Source organism: Marmota marmota, unplaced genomic scaffold (genome assembly GCF_001458135.2).
Source record: "Marmota marmota marmota unplaced genomic scaffold, marMar, whole genome shotgun sequence".
Classification (NCBI taxonomy): domain Eukaryota; kingdom Metazoa; phylum Chordata; class Mammalia; order Rodentia; family Sciuridae; genus Marmota; species Marmota marmota.
Window position 1 is genome coordinate 1674060 of NW_025999894.1, and position 26570 is coordinate 1700629.

A 26570-nucleotide genomic window follows, 5' to 3' on the forward strand; every position below is an offset into this window, starting at 1 on the left:
ACAGAGAAGGGTCCAATAAAAAGCTGGAAATCACACGGAGAAAGTCATAAAATTCTGCCCAATTCCCTGCCCCCCATCCTCCCCCCCCGCCCCCGTGTAACAAGAACCCGAAGTGATCAACACTAAATCCCACAGTGAAGTGCCCTGTCCACTGCCTCCTGGTGACACCCATTCTACCCACGCTAAGGTGTGCAACACCCCTGTAATGCCAGAACCAAAAAACATCCTAGAGGAAAGATGGACCCCACCCCCACCCACCCAGCAAGAAATTCCTAAGAAAACTCTCAAACTGCAGGTCTGGGACCTGGGGGAAGGGAGGAGCTGACGGAGGACACCCAGCTCAGTGGGTCAGCCCCAGATGGTGGGGAGTGTGTTCCCCGCCTCCCTCTCTCCCACTTCATTTCCTTCTGTTTTTCTACCATGTCATTCCCGAGCCATCCTGGCAAAGGCTGTGAGCTGACCCAGTTCGAGACACCTCGTCTGTACACATCACCACATTATCACCACATTACCACCACGTTGCTCGGACACTGCAGTTCTAAAGTTAGCCCTGGCTCCCGGCACCCTTGTGGCTCTCCATTCAGAGGAGATATGGCCTGCGGGGTGGTGGGCAGGGCTGTTTGCACGTAAAATCACATGTTTGCACCTGGCTCAAAAAAGATCACACACTCATATACCCTGGATATCTCACACTTGAACCAACATTAAGGGTTAGGGGGCAAGGCTGGGACTCTTCTGACAAAGAGTGGCCAGTCCTCAGCAATTGAGGTTGATGCTAGATCTGCCATTAGTTCTGGAACAATTCAGCAGGGAGTGAGATTCAGGTAGGGATCAAGGACATTTGGGCATGCCTCGGTGCCTTAGGTGACATCAGTGTGAAGGGATAAATGGCTGGCTAACTAGTGTTCCCAGAGCCAAGTTCTCAAGCTCAGCGAGCCAGCTGGCCACACTCAGGGAAAAATCTTCCCACTGCTGCAGGCCACCCCAGCCAGCCAGCCAGCAAGATGTGCCCTGGCCCGGAAGCACATCTTCCCGAAACACAGGATCCGAGCCCAGTGGTAATGGCCATGCCCAGGAGCCAGGTTTCCAAGCCAGATGGGAGCAAGGATCCTGACAGTCTGGTTCACGCCCCCTCCAAATTCCACTGCCCATCTGAGTGAGACACACTCATACATGTGCGCGGTGCACACACACACACACCACCACCAGCACCACCACCACCACCTCCAGTCTCAGGCACACAACCCGTTTGCAGACCAGCATTCAGTGTCTTCCTTTAGGGGTCTCAGGGCCTGCTGCCCACCTGCCAACCTCACACATTCCCCTTCTGTTGTTTCCTGGACTCTTATCTACCCTTCTCTCCTCTAGAAAGCCTGGGTCAACTTAATCCAAGGCCAAGAAGCACCATCCCCTCTACAAACCCCATGTCCCTCGCCCCCAACTTAGGACCTGGATACAACCTCTCCTGAACTCCTCCAGTGAGCTCCAAACAAATCCTGACTTTCCTGTTCCACTTTGGATGTCCAATCTTACCAGTTCCAGGAGGGTAGAGTAACATCCCAGCACAGGGTACTCCAGCCTGGGTGGGCCTCAGTAAAGAAGGGAATCACAGTGTTTCAAAGCTGGAGGGTCTCGCTTTACAAATGGAGACAGCAAGGCCAGGAGAGGGGATGTGAACAACAAGGGGTCTTGGGCTGACACCCACAGACTGCAGGCTGGCGTCTGGGGTCATAAATGCAGGTGGCAGCAGCAAAGGCACAATGAAGGTGGAGGTGGGGTGGGGGGAAAGGCAGGGCGAGGGCAGACAGGGACACGGCCCAGGACCACACCCCACCTCCTTGTCCCTGCTGTCACCATCTCTTCTATCACTGTGACCTCCTCTTCCATCGTTGTCACCTCCGTCTTGCTGTCACCCTTTCCCTGATGTCACCTCCTCTTACCTCACTGTCACTTCTTCCCCACTCCTGGGAACCAGGGAAAGCATACCTCCCCTTGCTCACAGCGCCACCTGCCGCCCAGCCACCCCAAAGCTCCCCCAAAGCCCCTGCCACCTGCTCAGGACCACAGGAACCAGGGGGCAGACATCCCACTGTGGAGACCCTGTTCATCAGCCCAGCAGAGCAAGGTCTGCAACTTCTTGGAGGAAAAGGCCACCTCTTCCCAAACTAGCTCTCCATCAAGTGTGACCCTGGGTCCTGATTGGCCCAACTGTCAGGGCTCTGGGGATGCAAGGATTCTTGAGCTGCACTCAGGAGTACCTCTGGCCAGCGGGCAGGTTGGCCATCCTAGAGCAGGCACAGGGCCTGCCACCCCCACAGGGCCTCACCTGCAGGGCCATGACTGGGATACATACCCACGGCAACCAACACTCCCCTGTGAGCACCTGAAGCCTCCACACGCCTCAAAGAGAGGCCCAAGGCGGGGGCATGTTGGGACAGAGGGAGCTTCGGGGTGGGGGCTGCAGGCTGACCCTGAGGCAGGGCTGGTCCTGCCAGGAGGGAGCCACGCAGGCATGGAGGGACACAAGCCAAGCTCTCTAAGAGGACGTTCCACAGTGGGGGGAGCCTCTCGGTCCTCTCCACACCTGTGGCCCAGGTAGAAGTCTTAATCGGCACCACTACCCCTCCCTGGGGGTCCTAATATAGAGGTAAAGAACACCCAGCGCTGCCCTCTCCAACCCTCCATCTCAGTTCGCCATGGTGGCCAGACGTGCCGTCTCCACTGGTTGGACGTTTGTGGTAAGCAAACCTCTGGTGGTGAAGACACCAAGACGTGTGCAACTTACTCTCACAAACATCAGGAGCCCAAGAACACTACTCAGACCCCAGGCGCTAGCTCCCAGGGGTTCTGACCCCGGGAGGAGCTCGGGACCTGGCCTGGCAGGGCCGTCCTGGCTTACTCTCCTGGGTGCCAGACTGTGCCTATTACAAGCCACTGCTGTGCTTCCCTTCCCTGCAATCCCAACTGTTTCGCAAAGCCAGGGGGTGCACAGGCACATGTCCCAAATGGAGGTGGACCTTGGCACAGGATGCCAGAGGAATGCCTTCCTGACCCTGGTTAGGAGCCCAAGATAGGTTCGTGAAGCCAGTAACACTGCCTGAGCACTGTTTGTGCCAGGCACGGTACTGGGCACTGGGTGCCAAGGATAGGCAGTGCAGGGCCCTCCCTGATACAAAAGGTCAGGCAGCAGTTGCTACCCAGGGCACAGCACACCCAAAGGGGGACACGAAGTAGAGCAGGAACTTTGGGACACTCTTGGGGTTGGTAAGGAGTAAACTGTGGCACCAGCCATGGCAGCTGTGCCATGGGACGTACATGGTGGGCACTCAGATCACCTGAGCCACTGTGCCCTGGGAGGAGACCTGGTGATGTCTGGAGGCAGTGCTACTGACCCCTGGTGGACAGAAACCAGGCACACTGCTGAGTATCCTACAGTGCATGATGTAGACCCTGACCCAGAGGGCAAGGTGGAGAAAGGACACCTGACAAAGGTTACCACAGGTCTCCAAGGAGCCCTGGATGAGAAAGGACAGGTCACCCAGGAGGAGGCTGGGACCCAGCATGACTGAGGGAGCAGGTAAGGGCTGAGGGGCTTCCCTGGCCAGGCAAAGAACTGACCCCTCCTCCTGGGAGGCAGGGGGCCTTTGAGCGTTGGACACTTGGGGGTGACTAGAGGGAGATGGGCTGGAGGGTGCACAGACCTGGCTGATGGGTGCAGGGCCTGAAGCAGGTGGTGGCATCTCTTGATAGGTGGAGTCTGTGAGGGCAGACTGAGGGGACGGGGGGAGGAGGGAGTCAAGGCATCCCCCTGGCACCCAGAGAGGTGGCATTTGTGGAGACAGAAAGGACAGCATATCAGGGGGTTCTTGGCCAAGGTCCCTGTGGGGCCTGGAGAATCCCAGATGCAGCCACAGAGCCTGGGCCTGGGCTCCTGGGTTTGGGAGCAGATTCTGGGTGACAGACCAGGCAACAGAAGGAGAAGTTCCCCAGGCCCCTCGGCAGCACCCTGGCCTTTGTTCCCACCCCCGCCACAGCTTACACTCCGTGTGTCTTTGTGCCCAGGGAGGAGAGACTGCTGGCTGTCCTGGGAAGCCAGCCAAGGACACACAAGGCCTGGCACACAGTGGGGCCTCACGAGTAACTGCCCAGCATGGGGCCATCAAGCAAAAGAAGAAAAGGACACAGGAGCAAAAGAGAGCCAGGAGGTAGCAAGGGACCCAGAGAGCCTGATGTTAAGGACAGCAAGGCCACAGTGAGAAACTGTCCCCAAAGACAGGCTGAAAAGCCCCCTTTGGTGCAGCAATAGTCCTCTGAAGGGGGTAAGAGAGCAGAGGACACAGCCTGGCCGTGTGCAGTGAGGAGGGTACAAGGAGAGGCCTGGTGGGGACAGAACAGGACTGGCGCTGGGCACGGGTGAGAGACTGCCCGTGTCAGGGTGCTGCAGCTGAAGAGGGCAGCCCACCCCGCCCAAGGCTGCGGAAACACTTCCACCAGCCACAGCCCCAGAGAGCCAGGCAGTGGCCTAGAACAGGACTCCTGGGTCCCCAGCACCTGGGCCTCAACTGCAGGTCCAGCCCCAGCTCCACTCCAGCGCCCTTGAAAACCCCACAGAGGTCCTGCTGCTGAGTGTGGCTCTCAGCTCAAGTCCACCCCAGAGCCTCCCCGCAGCCTACTGCCACCTCTCCAACCTGCCCTCCACCCTCCCTCTGAGGCCAGTGGGTGTGGATGCTCTTGCCCCCCCTCCGAGTTTGCATTGCTGTCTCCTCTGACCAGAAAGCTCTTCCTCAGGCACCTGGGGGGACCCTCCAGTGGAAGTCCAGTTTCAGGTTAAAAGTCATCCCTTTGAAGAGGCCTTCCCTGACCACCCCTCCTATCCTTCTGTCCCTAGCCTGCTATGTCCCCAAGTAGCAGGGATGTATGTGTATTATATATTCTTATACAGAATGCCACTGTATAAGGGTCAGGAAGGTGCATCCCAAAGCCTGGGACAGTGCCTGGCCCTCAAGTACGCCCTCAAGAAATATCTGAAGAACAAATGAACCTCTGTACTATGGTTTGACTATGACTGGATTTTGTTCCCCGAAGGTTAATGGGCTAGAAGCTTGGTCCTCAGTGTGGCCATGTTGGGAAGTGAGGAGCCTTTGTAAGGTGGCGTCTAATGGAAGGCAGGTCCCCAGGTCATTGGGGAATGCCCTGAAAAGAGACCGATATAGTTCTCGCAGGATCAAGTTAGTTCTCTGAAGAACAGGCTGTAAAAAGTAAGGCCACTCCTCAGCTTGGCTCCTTCAGCACTGAGCTCTTTCCCCTTCTGCGGCCAGGAGGCACTCAACAGGATGCTGACACCATGCTGTTTTGAACCCTCCAGTCACCAGAATTGTTAGCCAAATAAACCCCCTTATAAAGTACCCAGCCTCAAGATATTTTGTTATAGCAACAAAAAAATGGACTAAGGGGCTGGGGCTGGGGCTCAGGGGCAGAGTGCTTGCCAAACACGTGTGAGGCACTGGGATCAATCCTTAGCACCACATAAAAATAAAATAATATAAAAGCATTGTGTCCATCTATAAACGACAAAAGTTGTTTTTTTTTTTTTTAATTGACTAACATCCTCCTCAAACCCCAGCCTTCAAAGGGGATATAACAGCAGTGCTGTAAAAGTCCAGAGATCCCACATGAAATGCACCAAGTGGGATGCCTGTCTGTGACAAGGCCTCTGGACATCGGCCATCATTAGAATTTAGTAACTGATTTAGGCTGGAAGCTCAGTGGTAGTGCACACCTAAAATGCATGGGCCCTGGGTTCCATCCTGCACCACATAATAAACAAATAGTTCTCCCAGTGCTTTCACAGCCAGACTCCTTTATTTCTCAAGGTGGATTTTCACTCACCACCTCATCACAGAGACAGGCTCCAGCCCCACCCCAGCTCCTCTTTGTGCTTTTTTGGTTTGGTTTGGTTTTTTTTTTTTTTGTACCAGAGATTGAACCCAGGGGTGCTTAACCACTGAGCATATCCCCAGACTTTTTTTTTTTCATTTAGAGACAGGGTCTCACTGAGTTGCTTAGGGCCCCGCTAAGTTGCTGAGGCTGGCTTTGAACTTGCCATCCTCCTGCCTCAGCCTCCTGAGCTGCCGGGATCACAGGCATGCGCCATCAGGCCCTGCTCATCCCAGCTCCTCTTGCCTCCAGATTTCATTCCATGGCTCTCCCAGGGGAGCAGCCCACTGAACCGTAAACATTATGTCGCTTTCTCATTCTGAAACAACTCTGAAGAGTTTGTTCTTTCTACCACTAATGACCACAATCTGTTCCAGTGAATAATTTTTTCAAAAAAATGAGGCAAATCAAAAACGTATGACCAAAGTGGGGGGAAAAAAATCCACCTATGACAAACACACAGACAAGAAACTGCCTCAAATCTTACTGCACCTTGACCCCTTGCTACATTGGATGTCCCTGGGGGCCATGACACAGCTTCAGAATGAAGTGTGCAAAAGAGCACACAGTTGGAAGGGCCAGCAGAAAATGGCCAAGTACACCCCAAGACCCACTGGACATTTGGCTGCCCAAGTCCCCAGGGTGAGGAGACCAGCACACACTCAAACAACTGCTGGTCAGCCAGGCCTGTAGGAGCCAGAGGACAGGGAGGCCGGGCAGCTGTTGAAGCCCAGCAGTCTTCTCCTGGGAGAGGCTGTGGACAGGAAGGAGCATGCACACACCCACCCACACCTACACCCACACACCCCAGTTACTTAGGGCCACGATATCTTCTAGGTGGGATCAACAGCCTGTTGACCCTGCATTCATTTCCTGTACCTGCTATAACAGATGGACACAAACACAGTGGCTAAAAAACGACAGAAGGGTCTTCTCGCACAGTTCTAGTGGCCGGAAGCCTAATCTTTACCCTCTCTGGCCATGCGTGCACAGGTGGAGAGCGAGCACAGGGGGTGAGGGACAGCAGGGACGAGGCTGAGGCGCCAGGCCCCACAGACACCCACCCTTGCTGGGGAGGCCACATCCGGAGATTAGGACCAACTCTGGCACATCCAGCCACACACTCGGAAACCAAGGCTTCTCAAAAGGAAGGGGAGATGTCATTCTTCTCGCTGGCCTTGGTCCCACCTCTAGACCACCCTCTCTGAAACCCTCTCCTGAAGCAGGGCCAGTGTGTTCAGGACAACAGGGACAGCACATTCAGAATGTGGCCACTCTAAGATGACTGGCCCTGCCCCCACACACTGCCACTCTCCCCAGATGGAGAAAAGGCCCAAGTCATAAACCAGATGCAAAACATGTCGTGCTCTGCCCTGGGACCAAGGGCTCACCTTAAATGAAAACAACTGGGAACAGTGTGTTGCTGACGCGGATCTTGGCCTTCTGTAGATTAGCCTCAAGGGTGATCACAGGGCGTCCACAGCTCTGCATCAGTGGGCCGAGCACTGGCTGAGCCCCGGGACCACCAGCTCGGCAATATGGGGCAGAACAGCCCTCCAGAGATGGCCACAGGAGAGAGGGCCACACACCCCAAAAGCTTAATCTGCAATCTTGGTAGGGACACTGCAGGAGCCAATGGCCTGCCGCACCCACACCTTGCTCCACGGGCCCAGAACCCACTGCCCACACACCCTGGCCCTGCCACAGAGCCCTCAGGCCTCTGGATGTGTCCCCTGGTGCCCACAAATGAATAGGGTACATCCAGCTCTGTCTTCTGATGTCAGTCCCGGTCGGCTTGTCCTTGCCACCCACACCTCCACCCCAGCCGTGCAAGCTACTTCACAGGAAGCCACATGTGGGAACAGCAATGTTTATGGAGCCCACCTGGAGGAGGGGGATTCACAAGAAAATGGCTTGATAGTGGGACAAGGCAGAGAGGGAAGGGAGCCCTGCAGCCCCAGCAATCGACTCCCTGAATATGACGGCTACTAAGGAAAGGGGGGGTACACGTGAAGTCCTACCGCCAGGCAGCTCTCTGCTGCAGGGCCTGTGGTGCTAAGAGGGCCAGTCCTGCTGCCCTCGGCCACCCTGACGTCAGCCCAGGGCAGGCCTGGCGGCTGAGTTGCTGCTTGGGCCTGCAAGGCAAGGAGCTTCCCAGTGTACCTTCACGGGGTGCTGACCATTGGTAGAGAAGGGCATAACAGAGCTATCCAGTCACCCATCTGCCTGGACAACAGTGATCTTCTCCGTGCGAGGTCACCCTGCTGGACGGGGTCAGGCACAAGGTACTTACCACATTCCAGAAGAGAGGATTGAAAGCGATGGTGAGGGCGGCCGCCACAAGGCTGGAATCCCAGGGGTTCATGTAGCCCAGCAGCCAGGTCATAACGCAGAGGTCTGCCTGCAGGGACAGAGCCGGCGTCAGCAGGAGGCCCGCCCAGCACCGCCCAGAGAATGCCAGGACCCGGGAGCCCCCAGAACTCAGAGACAAAGTTATCCTCTGGGAACACGCTGGGAGGCTTGGGAACATCCAGCCCAGCCAAGGTTACCACGCTGCAGTCTCATAAAACAAGATAAAAAGCCGAAACCTAATCAACTGTGTCGTGCCCTGTCGGGAGGGCAGCCAGACTGGCAGCTGCAGAGGTGTGCATGGGTGCTGAGGAGCAGATGCGTGACTCTGAAGCTTCCTCAAAGGAAGAGACACCAGAACTGGATGCCACCTGGACCCTCCGGGATGAGGGCTCTCAGAGGCCCCAGAAAAACTCGAGTGCCCAACATACATGAGGAGAAATGCTCATCCTCACTAGAAATCAAGTAAAAGGAAATTAAAACAATTGTAATGTGTGCACATTTATAATCCCAGCTACCCAAGAGGCTAAGGCAGGAGGATCGCAAGTTTGAGGCCAGCCTCAGCAACTTAGAAAGACTGTCTCAAAAAAACATTTAAAAAGAAAAAAAGTGCTGAGGGTGTGGCTCAGTGGTAGAGCACTTGCCTAGTATGAGTAAAGCACTGGGTCCAATCCCCAGTACTTTGGGGAAAAACACAGGAAAGACTTAATGAGAGACCACCTCAAGTCTTGCTAAGGGCACAAGAGAGGTCTTGCAAGCCACAGAGGTATGTCCCCACATCCCAGGAATTCCACACACAGCGCAAAGAGCATGTGCAAGAATGTTTCTGGCAGCTTCCAGCGAAAATGACCAGGAACAGTCAGAGACAATCTAGGTGGGTGGGGGCTGTGGCTCTGTGGTAGGCCCTGGGTTTCATTCTCAGAACAGCAAAAAAATAATAATAATTATTATAAAAAATAATCTCAGTGCCTATCAGCGGAAGAATGAAGAAATAAAACATGACCCATGTATAAAATAGCTAAGCCACAGAAGTTAAATAGGTTACATCTACATGTGACAGCATGCTCTTTCTCAGAAACATAAAGCCAAGTAAAAAGAGCGAGTTGCAGCATTCAGAGCAGATACAAATTTTTAGAATTTTTAGAAAACAACACAATATAGTATTAAATATTCTTTCTCTGTGTGTGCTTTAAAAAAAGATCAGAACACGGTGTACTAACTTCGTGATACTGGCTGCCTCTGAAGCAGAGCTTCTCAACCTCTGCATTGTTGGCATTTAGGGCCAGGTCATTCCAGTGTGGGGGTGCTGCACTGTGCATTCTGGGATGCTCGGCAGTCCCCCACCCTACTACTGGCCTCTTCCCACCAGATGACAGCAGCTCCTCCCCCATGTGACAACCAAATGTCCCCTGGTAGCAATGATCCCCTGCAGTGAGACCCTGGAGCCCAGAAGCAAGACGAGGAAATGGTAAGACACTTTCAATATCGATTTCTGGTTGTCATCATGACCTTCTCCATGATGTCTATAATGTTTTATTTTAGGAGTATATTCTCCGTGGCCTCCTGCCTTTCCCCCAGAGCCTTCCCTGATGGAGCCTCATCTCCTGAAAGCCATCCCCACCCAGGCCTCCTCACCTACCCATGGCTCCCACATTCCAGCATCCACCAGAAGGAAGAGTCATGCCTCCTGAGATTATTTTTATAATTTATTATTATTCTTCTGAGAATGACAAATCCCTCTGGACTCAAACCTTCCACAGCCTGGCTGATCCCACCTGCCACCCCAATCACCCAGGCAGACTCTTTCGCAATGACTTCTGCACATGCCTGGAATGCCCTCTGTCCCTCTGGACCCCATTCACAAATTCCTACCCATCCCTCAATACCCACCTCTCTCCTCTACCTCTCACCCAGGACACCCTCTTTTATGTCTTTATTGTACATGCATCACAATTATTTAATCATTATCCCTGATGTAGTAGCTCCAACTCTGTGTGTGTGTGTGTGTGTGTGTGTGTGTTAGTTACTGGGCTCTCAACAACTCAGGGTGCTCTACCACTAAGCTACATCCCCAGTTCTTTTTTTTTTTTTTTTTTTTTTTTAAGGCAGGGTCTCACTAAGTTGCCTGGGATGGCTTTGAACTTGCCATCTTCCTGCCTCAACCACTCAAGTCACTGAGAGGTAGTAGATGTAGTAGCATGCACTACTACATCTGCATGGACTATTCTTTTATTGATTATAAAAGAGAATCAAATCATGGGATCTGAAGGTCAATGGATGGCGCTGGAGAAGATAATGCTAAGTGAAGTTAGCCAATCCCAAAAAAACAAATGCCAAATGTTTTCTCTGATATGAGGAGGCTGATTCATAGTGGGGTAGGGAGGGGGACCGTGGGAGGAACAGATGAACTCTAGATAGGGCAGAATGGTGGGAGGGTAGGGGAGGAGGCAGGGGATTAGCAAGGAGGGTGGAATGTGATAGACATCATCAACCAAAGTACATGTATGAAGACACAAATTGGGTGTCAACATACTTTATATACAAACAAGAAATATTAAAAATTGTGGTATATATGTGTAATAAGAATTGTAATGCAAAGAAAAACAAAGTACATGTATAAAGACATGAATTGGTATGAACATACTTTATATACAAAGATATGAAAAATTGTGCTCTACATGTAATAAGAATTGTAATGCTTTTGAATATCAAGGGCTGGGGTTGTGGCTCAGTGGTAGAGCGCTTGCCTAGCATGTGTGAGGCACTGGGTCCCATCCTCAGCACCACATAAAATAAATAAATAAAATAAACATTAAAAAATAACATAAAAAATTAAAGAATAAAAAAAGTATCCAACTAAAACTAAAATAAATATTTAAAAATAAAATAAAAGTATTGTGTCCATCTACAACTAAAAAAATATTTTTTTAATCAATATTAGCCCACCCACTGACTGATGCAAAGAGTAAATTTTTGGTGACCAGTGGCCCTCAGTTCACCATCAGTAAGACTTGAGAGCTAAGCCATCTCTAAGGGACTCGCCAGCTCAGAAGCCCTATGGTCTGCTCCCATCCGTCTTTGGAAGGAGATAAGACATTGCCAGAGCAGCCCCTGTGGGGATTCTGCAAGTAGGTGGACAACCAGGCAGGCAGTAACAAGGAACAAATCCCTCTGGACTCAGGGGGTGGCCTCTTTCAAGGCCACAGGACCTGGATTCACCCATCACCCAAACACTGTGCTTCATAAAGACTCATTTTGGGGCTGCTGGCGGGGTGGGATGGGGGGTGGGATGGCCAGGGCAGGGGGTGGGCGGGGCCTCTTGAGGTTGCTAGAATCTCAGGGGCTAAAGTTCTTCAAGGCCACCCTAGGGCCTTGGTTGAGGGCTGTCTATCCCTAGCTGTACAGCTGGGTAGCAGGTGACTGAGAGGAGCAGCAGGGTGCGGGGAGGTGGCTAGGACTGCGTCCTAAAGACCCAGGTCCACCATGAAGCCTACTGCCCATGCCCCCCTGCCAATGCCACTCTCCCCAGTTGTCCCCTCCATGCATCTCCATGTACTGGCCTCCCTGCCGCTCCCCACAGACAGACAACTAGGGTCTGTGCCCTGGGCTTCAAGGTCCTCAGAGACCCAGACCTGCCCTCTGAATCATCACAAGCACAGAAGCTCACACGCAGCATGAGTGGCCACTAGCGGTACTGAGGATGGAACCCAGGGTATTCTGTCACTGAGCGACCTCCCAGCGCTCTCTCTCTCTCTCTCTCTCTCTTACACAATGCCTTTATTTTATTTATTTATTTTTATGTGGTGCTGAGGATCAAACCCAGGGCCTTACACATGCCAGGCGACCTCCCAGCTCTGTTTAATTTTTGAGACCAGGTCTCACCAAGTTGCCCAGGCTGGCCTCCTAAGCCTCCTGAGTCACTTGGATTACAGATGTGCATCACAAAACCACAGCTCAGGCCAGGGGCGCAGCTCGGTGATACAGTGCTTGCCTAGCACATGCAAGGTCCTGGGTTCCAGCACCAGCATCATTAGGGAAAAAAAAAAAAAAAAAACAACAATAAAAATAATAACCCACAGGCGTTTACTTAATAACTCTATGGATGAAGATTTGATTATTAGACAGAATGCACTTTAAAAGGTGAGTTCTCTAAAGAACCACTGTTCTTCTAAACCAGAATTCTCTATTCTTCTGTTCTCCCACCCTTTGGTGAAAAGCAGTCCCCCACAGGGAAGATCTGCAGGGGGCTGCAGTCACTTCTCACTAAGCAGAGAGAGAAGAGAGGAAAATGTGTTCCCTCCCATCCCCTGTGAGGCAGATGCCCTTCTCGTCCTTCTCCTCTTCCTCCTCCTCCTTCCAAGAGAAGAGGGAGGGAAGCAGCCCAGGGTTCCAGGCAATGCGCCTCCCAGGGGCATCCTTGGGGATGCCCTGGTAGCTGATTAACTATGCCAGGCTCCAGCTGAGCATGTGGCATGCTCGGGCTATCACAGCAGCTTCTCAGGCGCCCATGGAGCTGGTGGCAGCCGAAAGAATGTACACTTGTGCCAGGATAACCAGTTCACCCGGTTGGCACAAGGTGGCCGTGACAGACTACAGTGCCAACAGCCTGGTCTATGCCCTGGGCACTGGGCTTCGTGCCCCCTGGGGTTTCCAGGATCCTTACCCTGAGCCACAGAACCAGAATGCTCTTACACAAGCCAAAGAGAAATGAGGGGACAGTGCAGAGTTCCAGGGCAGAGTCCCACCCAGCTGGGTGAAAGGGAACCGCAGGAAAGGCCTGGGGACACCGAGCCAGGGCATGGGAAGGCTTCCGTTCCTCACTGGTGACAGCCTGAGGAACAACGGAGGAAGAGGAAAACGTGACAGGAGAGGGGCACAAGGGCCTCTCCAGGGCTAGGGAACTTCCTCCCCTCCCTCCTCAGCAGCAGAAGTAGGAACCCTCCCCCTTCCCCAACAGGCCCTGGGGAGAAATTGCTCTTGCGAATCTAACTCAATGCCTTCAGCCAAACACTGAGCTTCCACAAAGGAGACCCTTACTTACTCTGGGGGGATCAAAGATCAACAAAATGATCCTGCCTGTGGGTGTCACTAATGCCAATTGGTGGCCAGTAAGCTGAGCACATACCTTATTTCTTGCAACCCATAACCACCCTAAAAGAAAAGTCCTGTTGTTTACATTCCCACTGCAGATAAGAGAGTCAGGGGCTTGGAGAAGCCTCCCAACCCTCCAGGTAGGGGCAGAGCCAGCCCCACAGAAGCTCCATAGGTGTGGGTCTCAGCAACTAGGGGAGGCTCTGGCCCCACCCCAGCCCCCCAAGTCTGTGTTTCTTGGTCCCAAGCACTCACAGAAGATGAAGTGAGCAAGGAGAAATACGCTTCTTGTGACTTCTGTGGGAACCCAGGTAAAGGAGGGAAACTAAGGCACTCAAGTAACCTGGCTGACCCCATAGCAACTGACATCTGCCCAGGTTTTCCAATTAAGGTCAGATTGGTCAAAACTAGCATATGGCTTCACCTCTCCCTCCTCCACCCAGGTCCCATGCCCCTGGTCAACCTGCCCCTGGAAGGAGGGACTCCATCTGGTAACCTGGGTTACCTTGAGAATTTGTGTTGCTAAGAGAAGCACCTGCTTAGCAGGAAAGAATGACTAACGGTTGGGAGTGGAATTCAGGCAGAAGGGACAGACCAACATCCCTTCCTTATTACTGTCACTTCCCAAAGTCCACTCGGAAGGGTGGACCTCCCTCTTGAAATTGGATTAGCAGGAAGAAAAATCCCCGTCAGATATGAGTAGAGCAGGGGTGTGCCGGGACTCTCCCTCCCAGCAAGTGTCAGAGGCCCCCTGGGTGGCCCCCTGGGTGGCCCCCTGGGCAGCCCCCAAGCCCGTGGGCCCTCATGCATGGGCCACCTCATTCAAGCAGCACAAGTCCCAGCTTTCTGCTACCCAGTAACTCCCCCTCAAGGTCACAGGCTGCAAGGACATCAGAGGTTGACTAAAGGAGAGGAATGACCTACCAGAGCCAGGAGGAAATGTCAGGTGAGCTCCAGGGATAACTCAGGTCACCAGGGTCACTGATGAATGGGCTCAGTGATGGAAACCCTGCAGGTTTGTAAGGAAGAGGCTCATAGCAATTTCACTTCATTGAGGGCCCTTGGGGACTCTTCCGAGCAATGTCCTGCTGTCAGGGAATTATTTGCAGTGGGTCAACAGCACCTGAGGTACAAGCCACATTGTGACATCCAAACAAACAGCAGGGGCCCAGGAGAGTCAAAGTCACATCGATCTCATGCATGCAAACAACTGACCACTTTGTTGCATGTGCCATATACATCAAAGGACAGGAGGAAGGTGGGGACTGCCCAGAAAGGGGACAGGGGCCTCAAACAGGACCAATCCATACTGCAAAACGTGCCTGTGGAGTCACAGCCTCTCCTGCTTCTCCTCAGGCTGCAGGAGTACCTCTTCCATCATCACGTCAGGTCATGTCACACCACTGGCTGTCAGCAGACTCAGGCCATGTTTATTGGGCAGCCTTAGGTTCAAGTCCCATGCCTGGCACAGACCTGAGACCGTGCCAGAGTCTTTCTCCAGGCCTACACCTGGTAGGAGTGGGGGACAATGTCTGGTCTGAAGTCAACACCCAGACCCTTTTCTCTGCACTGGGGGCCACCAACCTGGCTGAGGAAGGACTTGGTCCTGGCACCTACAGTCTGGGCTGGGAGCAGGGCTCCACCCATCCCCGTTCCCCAGAGGGACCACCCATTGCCAATATGAGCCCAGGTTTCCCTAGAGTGAAACGGGGTGATGAGACTGGCCACCCAGGATCATGTTCTGGAAGAGGTAAGAGCAGGTGGGAAAGTGCTGGATGCCTGAGGGTGCTATGGTGCCAAGGTCAGTCTGTTCCCTTCATCTGTTTGTTTCACCTTAACACACATGTCACCTTCCTCGCTTTCTAGGGGGACCCTCTGAAAAGACACACATCCTAAAGCAGAGTCAACACATGTCCATGCAAGGCTGGAATTTGAGAGCAAGCAAGCTCTGGATGGCAAAGACCATCACAACAGGGGAGGTTTAGGTCAGCTTGGGAGAAGGTCAAAGTGTGACAGCGATCTCCAACAGTACCAGTCAGCTGCGGATAGTTCTGGGAAAAACCATCGCTTTGAGGTGTTCCTGAGTCCCACCATAAAAGAAAACAAAAAGAATGGCCAACACCACCTTAAATTCAAAGAAAAAATGTTTTAGGCCTGTGGGTGAAAGTGAGTGACACAGCCTGGCCCAGCACGGAAAGGCAGAAGAGGCTGAGACTCCTCAGGCACAATTTTGCAGTCCTGGTGGGCCCTGCGGCATTGATGGTTTGATCCCGAGCCCCACAAAAAATGAAAAGCAACAGCAACAAAAAATCTGAAATGGATGCAGATGCACCCAACCCCACAAATCCATAACTCCTTTCAGGAAGGTGGAGATACTGATTGATTGGTAAAGTCATTCTTCATTCATCAAGCATGTCCTGGGCCAGGCGCTGTTGGTTCATGCCCTTATCACCTTATCAAGGGTCCAGATGGGTTCGTTTCCTGGTGTAGGAACCAGGAGGGACCTGATCTCCTCTACCTCTTCTCAGCTCCTCTCCTGCATTGTGAGCTTGGGGCCCCTTTTCCGTAATGTACCTTCCAGGGCCCAGGACAGAAACTAGCAGGTTGGTGGTACTGCATACAGTTACCCAACTACAGGTTGGAGACCACAACAAAAAGCCAGCAGCCTTCACTGGGAAGTTAACAGTATGCCAACCCCAGCAAGGGGCTTCAGCGAGGCTCAGGACAGATGGACAGGAAATAGAGCACCCCGGCAGGCAACCCTGGGCAAACCTCATGAGCTTTGGTTCCTATCTGACGTGGAAATGATAGCAGAACCTTCATCATGAGACTGTCAAGGAGATCAGACAGACAACACGAGGAAAGTATATGGCATGGCACATTCAAGCTTGATTGATGTGAGCTATTACCACTATGTGTCCCACGTGAGCCAGGGAGGTTTGCCTACTTTTCAGATTAAAGTAGGTGAAGCCTAAACAGACAGCAGGAGAATCACTTGAACCCTGGAGTTCAAGGCCAACCTGGACAACACAGCCAGACCCCACCACCTTCAAAAAAACTTTTTTTAAAGTTAAAAATTTAACAGCATTAGCAGGTGAAATAGACAGATCTCATAATTTTAGTTGAGGACCAACACTCCTCTCTCAATGATGGATAAAATAAGTAGACAGAAAATAGACAAGAACAATGCCTCTGGATTAAATCCACCTTGATGGTATACTCCACAATACAGCAATTGCATGTGCTTCTCAAGGACACGTGGGACATTCACCAAGACAGACATCGGGTCTTGGTCACAAAGCACATCTTAAATTTAAAAGAATAGAAAGAATACAAAGGAAGCTCTCCAACCACAACAGAATTAAATGAGAAACCGGTTACACAAAGATATCTGTTAAAGAGTACATACACAGGCCAACAGGAAGTTTCAAAGGACGGTTTTATAATTTTTGAACGGAATGAAAATGCAATGTATCAGAAACCACGGGCTGCAGCTCCAGCCAGGTGGAGAGGGAACAGCTTATATTAGTAAAGAAATATCCCAAATCTGCAATGTGAACTTTGCCCCTAAGAAATTAGAGAGTGGCACAGTGGCACAGACCTGTAATCCCAGCAGCTCACGAGGCTGAGGCAGGAGGATCCCGAGTTCAAAGCCAGCCTCAGCAAAAGCGAGGCACTAAGCAACTCAGTGAGACCCTGTCTCTAAATAAAATACAAAATAGGGCTGGAGATGTAGCTCAGTGGCCAAGTGCCCCTGAGTTCAATCTCTGGTACAAAAAAGAAAATAAAAGAAATTAGAGAAAGAGAAGTAAGTTAAATCCAGAAAAATAAAAAAAAGCGAAGAGCAAATACCAATCCAACTGAAAAAATAGAATACAGGGGAAAAAAAAGTCAAACTCAGAGCTGGGTCTTTTAGGGAGGGAGGTTTTGGGGGTTTTTTTGGATTTTTTTTTTTTTTTTCAGTAAAATCAGTAAACCTCTAGGCAGACTGATCAAAAGAGAGAGAAGACATAAATTACCAAATCAGAAATCAAAAGGAGCCTCCCTACTGACCTCATAAATATGAAAATGATAAGAGAAAATTATCAACAACTTTACACCCATAAACTCAATAATGCAGATAAAGATGAAATGAACCAATCCTTGAAAGACATCAACTACCAAGATTCTTTCAAGAAGAAATAGCCCTCCATCTATGAAAGGAACTGAATTCATCCTTTAAAACCTTGACACACCCACACCAAAAATGTGCCAGGCCCCAGTGGTTTCAAGTACCAATGGTTTCACTGGGTGAATTCTACTGAACATTTTAGGAAGAAATAATAGCAATTCCAACAATCTCTTCCAGAATATGGAAGAGGAGCGAACACTTCCCCATTTGCTTGATGAGGCCAGCATTACCCTAACACCAAAACCAGATAATGACATTACAAGAAAACTGCGACTGATACTCGAAGGATAACATGGCAGGACCCCGTGGGGGTCACCCCAGGAATTCAGAGCTAGTCCAATACCCAAAACATCCATTGGATTCCCCATGTGAACAGCCTAATGATGAAAAACCATATCACCATCTCAACAGCAGCAGGGGATACAGGAGCCACCGAGAGTTTAACTTCAGGTGACTTGCCCAACTCCAAAGAGCAAAGGAAAGCTTCAACCCTGGTCTGTCTTGACCAATTCAAAGAATCAGCAGGTGTGTATATGTGTAAAGGCAAACTGTATGTCCTTGGAAATACCACAAAACAAGCCATCTAATATAATTTTAACTAAAGTGATAAAAGCAAAAGATTTTTTAAACAACTGTGGAACAGGCAAACATCTTTCCTTGAGAGGACTTTCAATGGCCCATGAAGGAAGGCCAGGTCACCAGCCTACAGCATTATTGGGAGGTGATGGAACTTTTGGGAAGTGGGGTCTAGTGGAAGGGAATCAAGTCCCTAGGATTGTGCCTTGAAGGGAACATGGGGATCCAGACCCTCCTGTCTGTCCTTGCTTCCTGGCCTTAATGAAGAAAGTGGGCCTCCTCTGCCACGGGCTACCACATTGAGGTACTGTGCTACTCCAGGTCCAAGGCAACGGGGACAAGCAACCATCAACTGAACTCTGACTCTGTGAGCCAAGATCAACCTTTCCTCCTTGTAAATTGATTATTTCGGGTATTTTGTCACAATGACGGGAAGCTGGCTGACACTGTAGTCAAGACGCCCCGTATCTGCCAAAGGGATTGGTCTCCAGTGGTGCACCCAACTGAGCCTAATGCAAAGGGGGGCTGTGCAGGTGGCGGGGTCTCTCAACTCCCTGCATTCAAGGCCTTTGCCTTCTGAAGACCACCCTCAAATCGTGCTGCACTTTATAATTTATAATGCTTCTCCAGACCCTTTATCTCATTTTGGACTTTGCTGTAGCACTGTTCCTACTGGCATCAAACAGATCAAGAAATTAAAGTGCACTTTGTGACACCTGAGTTCATGACATCATCATCCACCTGCTCCCATGGGCAGAGGAGCCCTGATGGCTAAACCTGAAACAGGACCACCTGGACCATGCCCTGGCTCTGAGAAGCTCAGGGTGCTCTGCCAGCCTCGGTACCCCAGGAAGCCAGCACCTGCATTCCCCTCTGGGGCCATCCTCTAAGTCCTAGAGGTGCCCTTGCTTGTAGACAACAAATGGGCAGGTCTTCCTCCCAGCTACCTGCGGGCCAGCTTGCTGCATGTAGCTGGCAGGTTGAAATGCAGGCTCTGGGATCTCAGAGCAGGGAGGGCAAAAAGAAGGCCCTCAGGGCTAGGGCTAGGGCTGGGGCTGGGGCTGGGGCTCAGTGGTAGAGTGCTCCCCTAGCACATGCAGGGCGCTGGGTTTGATCCTCAGCACCACATAAAAATAAAATAAAGGGGGCTGGGATTGTGGCTCAGCGGTAGAGTGCTCGCCTAGCATGGGCAGGTCCCAGGTCCCGGGTTCGATCCTCAGCACCACATAAAAATAAAGGCATTGTGTTTGTCCATCTACACCTAAAAAATAAATATTAAAAAAATAAATAAAATAAAATAAGGTATTTTGTCCAACTACAACTAAAACAAAAATAATTTTTTTAAAAAAGGCCTCAGTCAATGAGTCTGCAGTAGACACACTCCTCACTCCAATGGGTGACTTTCTTACATTAAAAACAAACCAAGGGCTGGGAGAGTGGCTCAGTAAGTAGAGCACTTGCCTAGAATGTGTGAGGCGCTGGGGTCCATCTTTATACTGATAATTAATTAATGATGAATTAATTGCAAAACCAAGATTACAATGCCAGCTGACACCTGGTTAAGGGATAGAAGTTCCCAAACAGGTGCACTGTGCACTAGTGTAGCGGCCACCAGCTACATGTGACTATGGAGTGCTTATAGTGCCACATGATGAAACATATATATTTTAACAGCAGTAAAATACAGCTGTCCCTCAATATTGACAGAAAATTGGTTCCAGCATCACTAAAGCCATCCAAATATGCAGATGCTCAAGTCCCTTATATATAGTGTAATGTAACCTACAAGCATCGTCCCACATACTTTACATCATCATCACTAGATGACTTATAAAACCTAACACAATTAAATGCCATTTAGTTAGTTATGTAGATTGTTTAGGGAATCATGACAAGAAAGAAGTCTGTATGTGTTTAATGCAGATGAGATTTTTACTTTTTAATCAGTGGTTGGTAGAATCCTTGAATGCAGAAACTGCAGATCCAGGAGGTAGACTGTATCTTGGTAAAATTATTTTTTTTCTATTTCTTTTTACATAACGTGGCTGCTTTAAAAAAGAACGTTGTTGTTGTTTTGCAGTACTGGGGATCAAACCCAGGGCAGACCTCATTCATGCTAAGCCAGGGCTCTTCCACTGAGCTAGCTAACCCCTGCCCCAAAGTTTACATGATATATGGAACACATGATGTTTCCATTGACAGCACTGAGAACCTACAGCTCAGATGCTCACAGGGTTAAGAAAATTCTTGAAAGTCTTCTCAGGCCAGGAACTGGCATATTTTAAACCCAGAGACTATGATTGAAGGAAAGCAACCACAGAACATATACATAATGTTATATAAGTTGTTGCTGTTTCTTTAAGAAAAAAAAATCCCTTGGCAACAGGAAGCTTAAGTGAACCAAAAGCGCAGCGGTGGAAAAAACAGAATGTTAGCCAACGAGGGTCACCCTGACCTGTCCCCCTAATGCGCCCAGTCTCCAGCCACACAGCCCTGTCAGCCTTCCCCTCTGGAGGGGAAGGAAAAGGGGCAGAAAAGCCCTCCTCACACACGCCAGGTAATCGTCACCACCTACCCCTGCACCTCTGGCCTTTCCAGGTCTACAACACAGGCTTGGCTTCCACTCCCCCACCACAGGCCAGTAACCACCATCTAGCATTCCACCCTGAAGATGATAGCCCCCTTTCCAGCCAGTGCCCTTTCTATCTGTGATGTATTAGGGTAGAAAACACAAATCATAGAGGCTGGGGATGTAGTTCAGCGGTAGAGCACTTGCCCAACATGTGCAAGGCCCTGGAACTGATCCCCAGCATTGCAATAGGAAGAAAGATGAATTACAGCCCTGTGAGTCTCTAATGGCCATTGATGGTAGAAGACTCTTAAGGATTCCATCAAACATGACATCAGTCTTCCCCAGGGAGGATCCTGAGGGTACTTCCTGGGGCTGGTGATGACCTATCTTGCTCTGGGTGGTCACAATAAATAGGTTCACCTCGTGAAGATACAGAAGGTGTACACATACAACCTGCCACTCACCCACCTGGATATTATGCTTAAATGACAAATTTACTAAAACAAGAAAACTCGTCTTCTCCCTATCTTCTATTGCTCTCCTTTCCTGTCCACATCAACTGTCCTGAACACCCTCAGGGCCAACAACCAGCTTTCCTCTTATTCCCTCAAGGCCTGTGCACCTGCTAGCCTCCAGCAGGAAATCCTACCCCACTGGTTTATCACTCCTGCTGGGATCCCAATCACCTCACTACAGATAGGGACTCTCCACCAGGTGCTCTCTCCATTGACCAGTTTTATCTCCTTCAGAGAACAGTTCTTTGTTTCCAGGCCTAAAAACCCGTCCTTGCTGTCCTAGAACAAGACACTCAAGAAATGCTAGCTGTATCAGTGAAGGAATGAATAAGAACACAGGTGAGGAATGCAGGAAGGGAGCAAATAAACTAGATAAGATCTTACAGCTTCCATAAAGAGTTGGAAGATAACCATAAAGAGTTGGTTAGGGTTGTGGCTCTGTGCTAGAGCGCTTGCCTAGCAAGTGCAAGGCACTGGTTGAGTCTCAGCACCACATATAACTAAATGAATAAAATAAAGATCCATCAACATCTAACAAAAAAAAAAGGAGTGGTTGGTTAAAAAAAAAAAAAGTGAATGAACAATCTAATAGGAAGCAAAGATTTTGCAGGAGAGCAAAATCCATTGAACCAGGAGCTTGGAAAGACGGCAGAAAAGGCAAACTCTCTGGCCATGACTTTGCAGAGGGGCAAGCAAGTCCCCAGGCTCCAGGACCCATTCCCCCATCCTCATCCCAATACAACACTCCCCCCCCTTCCAGGAAGGAATTGCTCTGCAGTCCCTTCAGGGCCAGTGCTTGGAGGGGTCAGGATTCCAAACACTTCTTGGTGGCTGCCGAGATGGAAGGGGAGCAGGGATCCTCACGGTTCCCAAATATCCACATGCTCTCGCCGTCCACACAGCATGCCCCCAGACACACAGGCTCAGCCTCCTTCACAGTTACACACTCGTTGATACTGCCTCAGTCACGCATGCACTCCCAGGCACACACTCAGAGTAACTCTGCCCCTACAATTCCAAAGATTTACATAATCTCAGAGACATCCTTGCATACACACAACCTCCGGAACTCCCCACCCTCTGACACGAAATCTGGGGCTGATGCACAACTGGCACACTCGTACACTCACGCACACACGTGCCCGCCCACCAGCCAACTTTCTGGGATCAAGCTGCCACGCCCAACACGTCCCGCCCCCGTTGCCTGGTAAAAGCGTGGCCCCGCCCAGCAAGCGTTGGAGGCGGCGCCCGCCAGCACTCCGCAGGCCTTGCCAATTCTTCGGCGGGGCTTCGTGGCCGCCGGGTTAGGTCAGTACCTGCCTAAAATCAATATTGCCGAGGCCTCCGCAGCAGTCCGGCCCCGCCACCGAACTGCTCATAGTCTCAGCTCCCCGGCTCGCGGTTCCTTTAACCCGCGGACCGCCTCACGAGGGAGAACGCGCGGGGCCTCGCACGGCCGCTCGCTCCTGGAAGCGGCCCCATCGCACCTGGAAGGCGCATCCAGCCGGGGCGCTTTCTCGGTTACCCCAACTTCTCCCGGCCTTGTGGGAAATGTAGTTCCCGTTCGCGTCTTGGCGGAACTCAACGACGGCGTCCCGAGGAGCCGAGGACTACAAGTCCCAGGGACGGTGGCTGCTGAGCTGGCAGGTTCCGAGGGGGCCACGCGGCAGTTTCCCTCGGATTCGGCTAACAGCCTTGTCTCTTTGGTCCCCGGCACCGGCATCAGACCCGCCAACTGACCTGGCCTACCTGGCCTTGGCCGGCGGCGGTGGGTCTAGAGGCCAGGGGCCGCCCGACATAGGTATAAGTTGCAGCTCGCTCAGCCACTTGCTGAGCTGACTTTGGCCAGCTGGTGCTCCCACCCCTCCGCCTGTCTTCGGAGATTCACTTGTCCCTTGTCCAGGGTCGTGTAGGCCCAGCACAGCTTCCTGCCATCAGAATCTTTGCTCAACCTTCATTCATTCCCTCGTTCAGCTCTGTGTGCTGAGAATACTGTGGGGAGCAATGCAATACCAGTCCTTGTCATCTCCTGCCAATATGAAGGGTCTCCAGTGCAGCCTCTGAGCTGTGGGTTCTGTTAACACAGGTGGTTGGAGTCTTTGCAACATAACTAGGATGAGGCAGGCAGACCAAGGAGACAGGAAGGACACTGGCATTGCACTTGCTCTGTTGACTGAGTGCTGCTTGCCCTTTTCTCTGAAGATGGAAATACATACAAGTAAAACTCATACAGGAACTGACCCAGGACCAGTGCTTCATAAGCATTGGTCATGGACAGGACTGGGTACACAGGGCTCAAGGACTGAATGACCACTGTTAAAAGGATCAGGAGCCTTACCTTGCTCAGGGTATCCAAACAGGGCCTCCTAGGGTCAGAACCATTTCTAGGGAGCTCCCCACCCCAGCAGAATGACTCTAAATCCCCTATGTCCACCACATGACCACTAAAGCCCCAGTTCTCTGACCTACAGACACTCTTTTCTTTTTTTCCTTTTTTTTCTAAATTTTGTTTTGTTTTGATTTTTGTTGTTGTTGTTTTGTTTTGTTGTTTTTTAAGCTTTTATCTGGGAACAAAGAAAGCTAATTGCCAGGTCACATCCTCTATCCCCAACCCAACCCCACCCCCACCAGTCTCCCTTTGGGAAAAGTAAACACCTCATAAAAAGCCAGACTTGGATCTTAAAATGTGATTGGAATTGTTCAGAGTAAAAAACCTCCTGCCAGATACTTATGGTCAGAAATCCTTGCCTGGGCCCTTTGAAAGCACCCAGATCTCAGAGCTTTCAGAGAAATCCAGGCCAACTTTTCTTGCTTGCTGGAATTTCTTCTGCACCTTCCCTGGCAAATGGAAAAGTCACATCTACTTACATGCCCCAAGTAATGGGGGTTTACCATCTATGGAGGTAGCCTGCACCACTCTTGGACAGGGGTATTCTTGATACCCACTTACCCAAGTCACCATATGAGAAGCCACTGTGGTTGTATTCACTCCCAGAAGTCATTAAAAGGGGCTTTTATTGCTAAAATTAACATATGCTGATGGGTAGCTTTGGGTAAAACCTGAAGATTTCCTTACTCAGAGTCTATTTTCTGTCCATAACAGATATCATAGTGTTCTGTTTTTGTTTTAAACTGGGGATTGAACCCAGGGATGCTCTGCCACTGAGCTACATCCCTGAAGCCAGATTTAAAGAAAAAAAAATCTGGTCTAATAACGAGTACAATAAAGAAAATGGAGACCTTAGTGAGAATGGAGTCCGGGAAACCAGAACACCTGGAAAATTGACATGTGAATGTCCCCAAGGCCCGGAACCCATCCTAAAGAACTGTTAATGAAGTAGCTCCCAGCAAACAAGGAGGTGCTAATCAAACCACCCCAGGCCCTTCCGACCCAGATAACTCCAGATGGCCCCATCAGTCCACCAATCTCCCACCTTTGGGCCTTCCCACCTGCATTCTATCACTGCAGGATAGAGGGAAACAAAGGACAGGAAAGTGGGAGGACCAAAGACCTTAGATATAAAAAGGGAAGACCTCCCCTTTCCATGACTCCACCTTTCTGGTCCCCTTCTTCCTCAAGTCTTTTCTGCTGTCCTTTAATAAAGCCTTCCACTTTCCATTCTACACTTGCCTAGGCGTGCTTCTCTGGTGTTATACTTCAGCATTTGGGGAGGCAGTAACACCCCCAACCTTGTTTTATTTTGAGGCAGGGTCTCACTAAATTGCCAAGGCTGGCCTAGTACTTGTGATCCTCAGTCTCCCGAGTCACAGGGACTATTGGTATGCGCCACTCAAAATTTACAGTCTCTTGAATGCATTTTTTCCAGGTACCAGAGAGCAAGTTCAGCAGGAAGCAGGGTGGGAGCTGGGCAGGACAGTGGCATCTGAAAATGTGTGCCCTGTTAATGATTCCCCATACATACGCCTTTCCACCCTGGGCTTGGAAGAAGCCTCTTCCCCAGCCCCTCCTCCAACAGGTTGGCAACAAAGTGTCACAGTGGTCCACTTTATGCTTTGAATGTAGCCCTTGCTGCTCTGCCACTGCAACTTACTTTAAAAACGGACCATTTCTTTCTCTTCCTCTCTAATCTCTCCCCCTGCCTAATCTTAAAGGAAACAGGATTACCTTTCTTCCCCATTTTTGGCACATTTATCTATCTGTCCCTGAGTACACACCCACCATAGGAAAGAAGTAATCCAGATTTGGGGGATGGTACCAGAAGATCTCAGAAAGGACTGTTTCCCAAATTAACAAGGGAGTTACAACTCCAACAGAGAATGTAGCCTTTATATAACGTGGAATGTAGCCTTTGCATCACCTCTTTGCCCCCAGTTTCTGCTGATGGACACAGTCCCCTGTGTTTTTCCTCTGCAAGCAAAGCAATAAACCTTTTTTTTTTTCCTTTTTCTCAAACTGTGTCCTCGTTATTGGATTGACATTGAGAACAAGGACTGAGCTTTCAGAAACAAATGCACAGGAAGTCACCTGATGCCAGTCCAGGGAACCTCACAAACCCACTGATGCTGGTGGGACTTCTCTGCCCCTCAGCATCTATAGTGCACAAACCCCAGCTTTCTTGCTGTCCTCCTTGCTGCTTCTGGAACATCCCAGGCATAGGTTCACCCAAGGGCCTTTGCACATGCTGTTTATTCTCTCTGCCTAGGATGCTCTTCCCCAGATATCATCACAGCTCCCTGACTCTGCTCAGATATCACCTTTCCATCTTGGAGTCCATTCTGGACTCCCCACCTCCATACACATCCTCTCCCACTTGCCAACTTCTCCCCACATGCCACAGTCTGGCTGGGCACAAATGCCGCAGTCTGGCTGGGCACAAAATCACGAGCCACCACACAGCTTGTAGATTCAAACAGCAACTCTTTATTCCCGAACTCACACCAGCCGTATACAAACACGTTCTGGGGAAATCCACGTTCTCTGCCCAAATCACCTCCACTGGGCTTCTGTCTCCCAGAATATACTCTGAATCCCGTGAGAACTCAAGGGGAACTCAGGCAGCAGGATACGCCCTATTCCCAGCAGGAATAATCTTAAACCTTAAACCTGGAACCTAAACTGGGAACGCCCTAAACACGATTATCTTAAACCAGGAACACCCTAATCCGCCTTGGTCCTTGAGCAAGGTCACCTACATTCAATGTCACTGCAACATGGGGTACGCTGGCAAGGAAATTGTCATACCTACTTGGCTAATGGCTCCCAGCATCTCCCCCCTTCTGATTAATTAAACAACAAGCAATGTGGCTTAAGGACCGTGCCTGGTAGGTTGTCCAATTCAACATATGGTTCTTACCCGTCATTGGAAAACTGACCTTTAGGCGTCAGCCTCCTGTCTTA

General features: G+C 50.7%; 1 protein-coding gene across 4 annotated transcripts in view; it reads right to left on the bottom strand.

Annotated features, from left to right (window-relative positions):
- Window positions 1-22711, bottom strand: part of Pemt (phosphatidylethanolamine N-methyltransferase) — an 81246-nt gene extending 58535 nt beyond the window's left edge. Inside the window, exons 1-2 of one of the 4 annotated variants that reach the window (XM_015503465.2) lie at window positions 22528-22709; window positions 8231-8338 (exon numbers count right to left, since the gene is read on the bottom strand). In XM_015503465.2, the coding sequence (XP_015358951.1) occupies window positions 8231-8338; window positions 22528-22590 (171 nt within the window). In that variant the 5' untranslated portion in view covers window positions 22591-22709. Of the gene's footprint in view, window positions 1-8230; window positions 8339-14301; window positions 14502-22527 lie in introns of those variants that run through there. The other 3 variants (XM_048796371.1, XM_048796368.1, XM_048796376.1) reach the window with 3 other exon arrangements.
- Between the last annotated feature and the right edge of the window lie 3859 nt (window positions 22712-26570).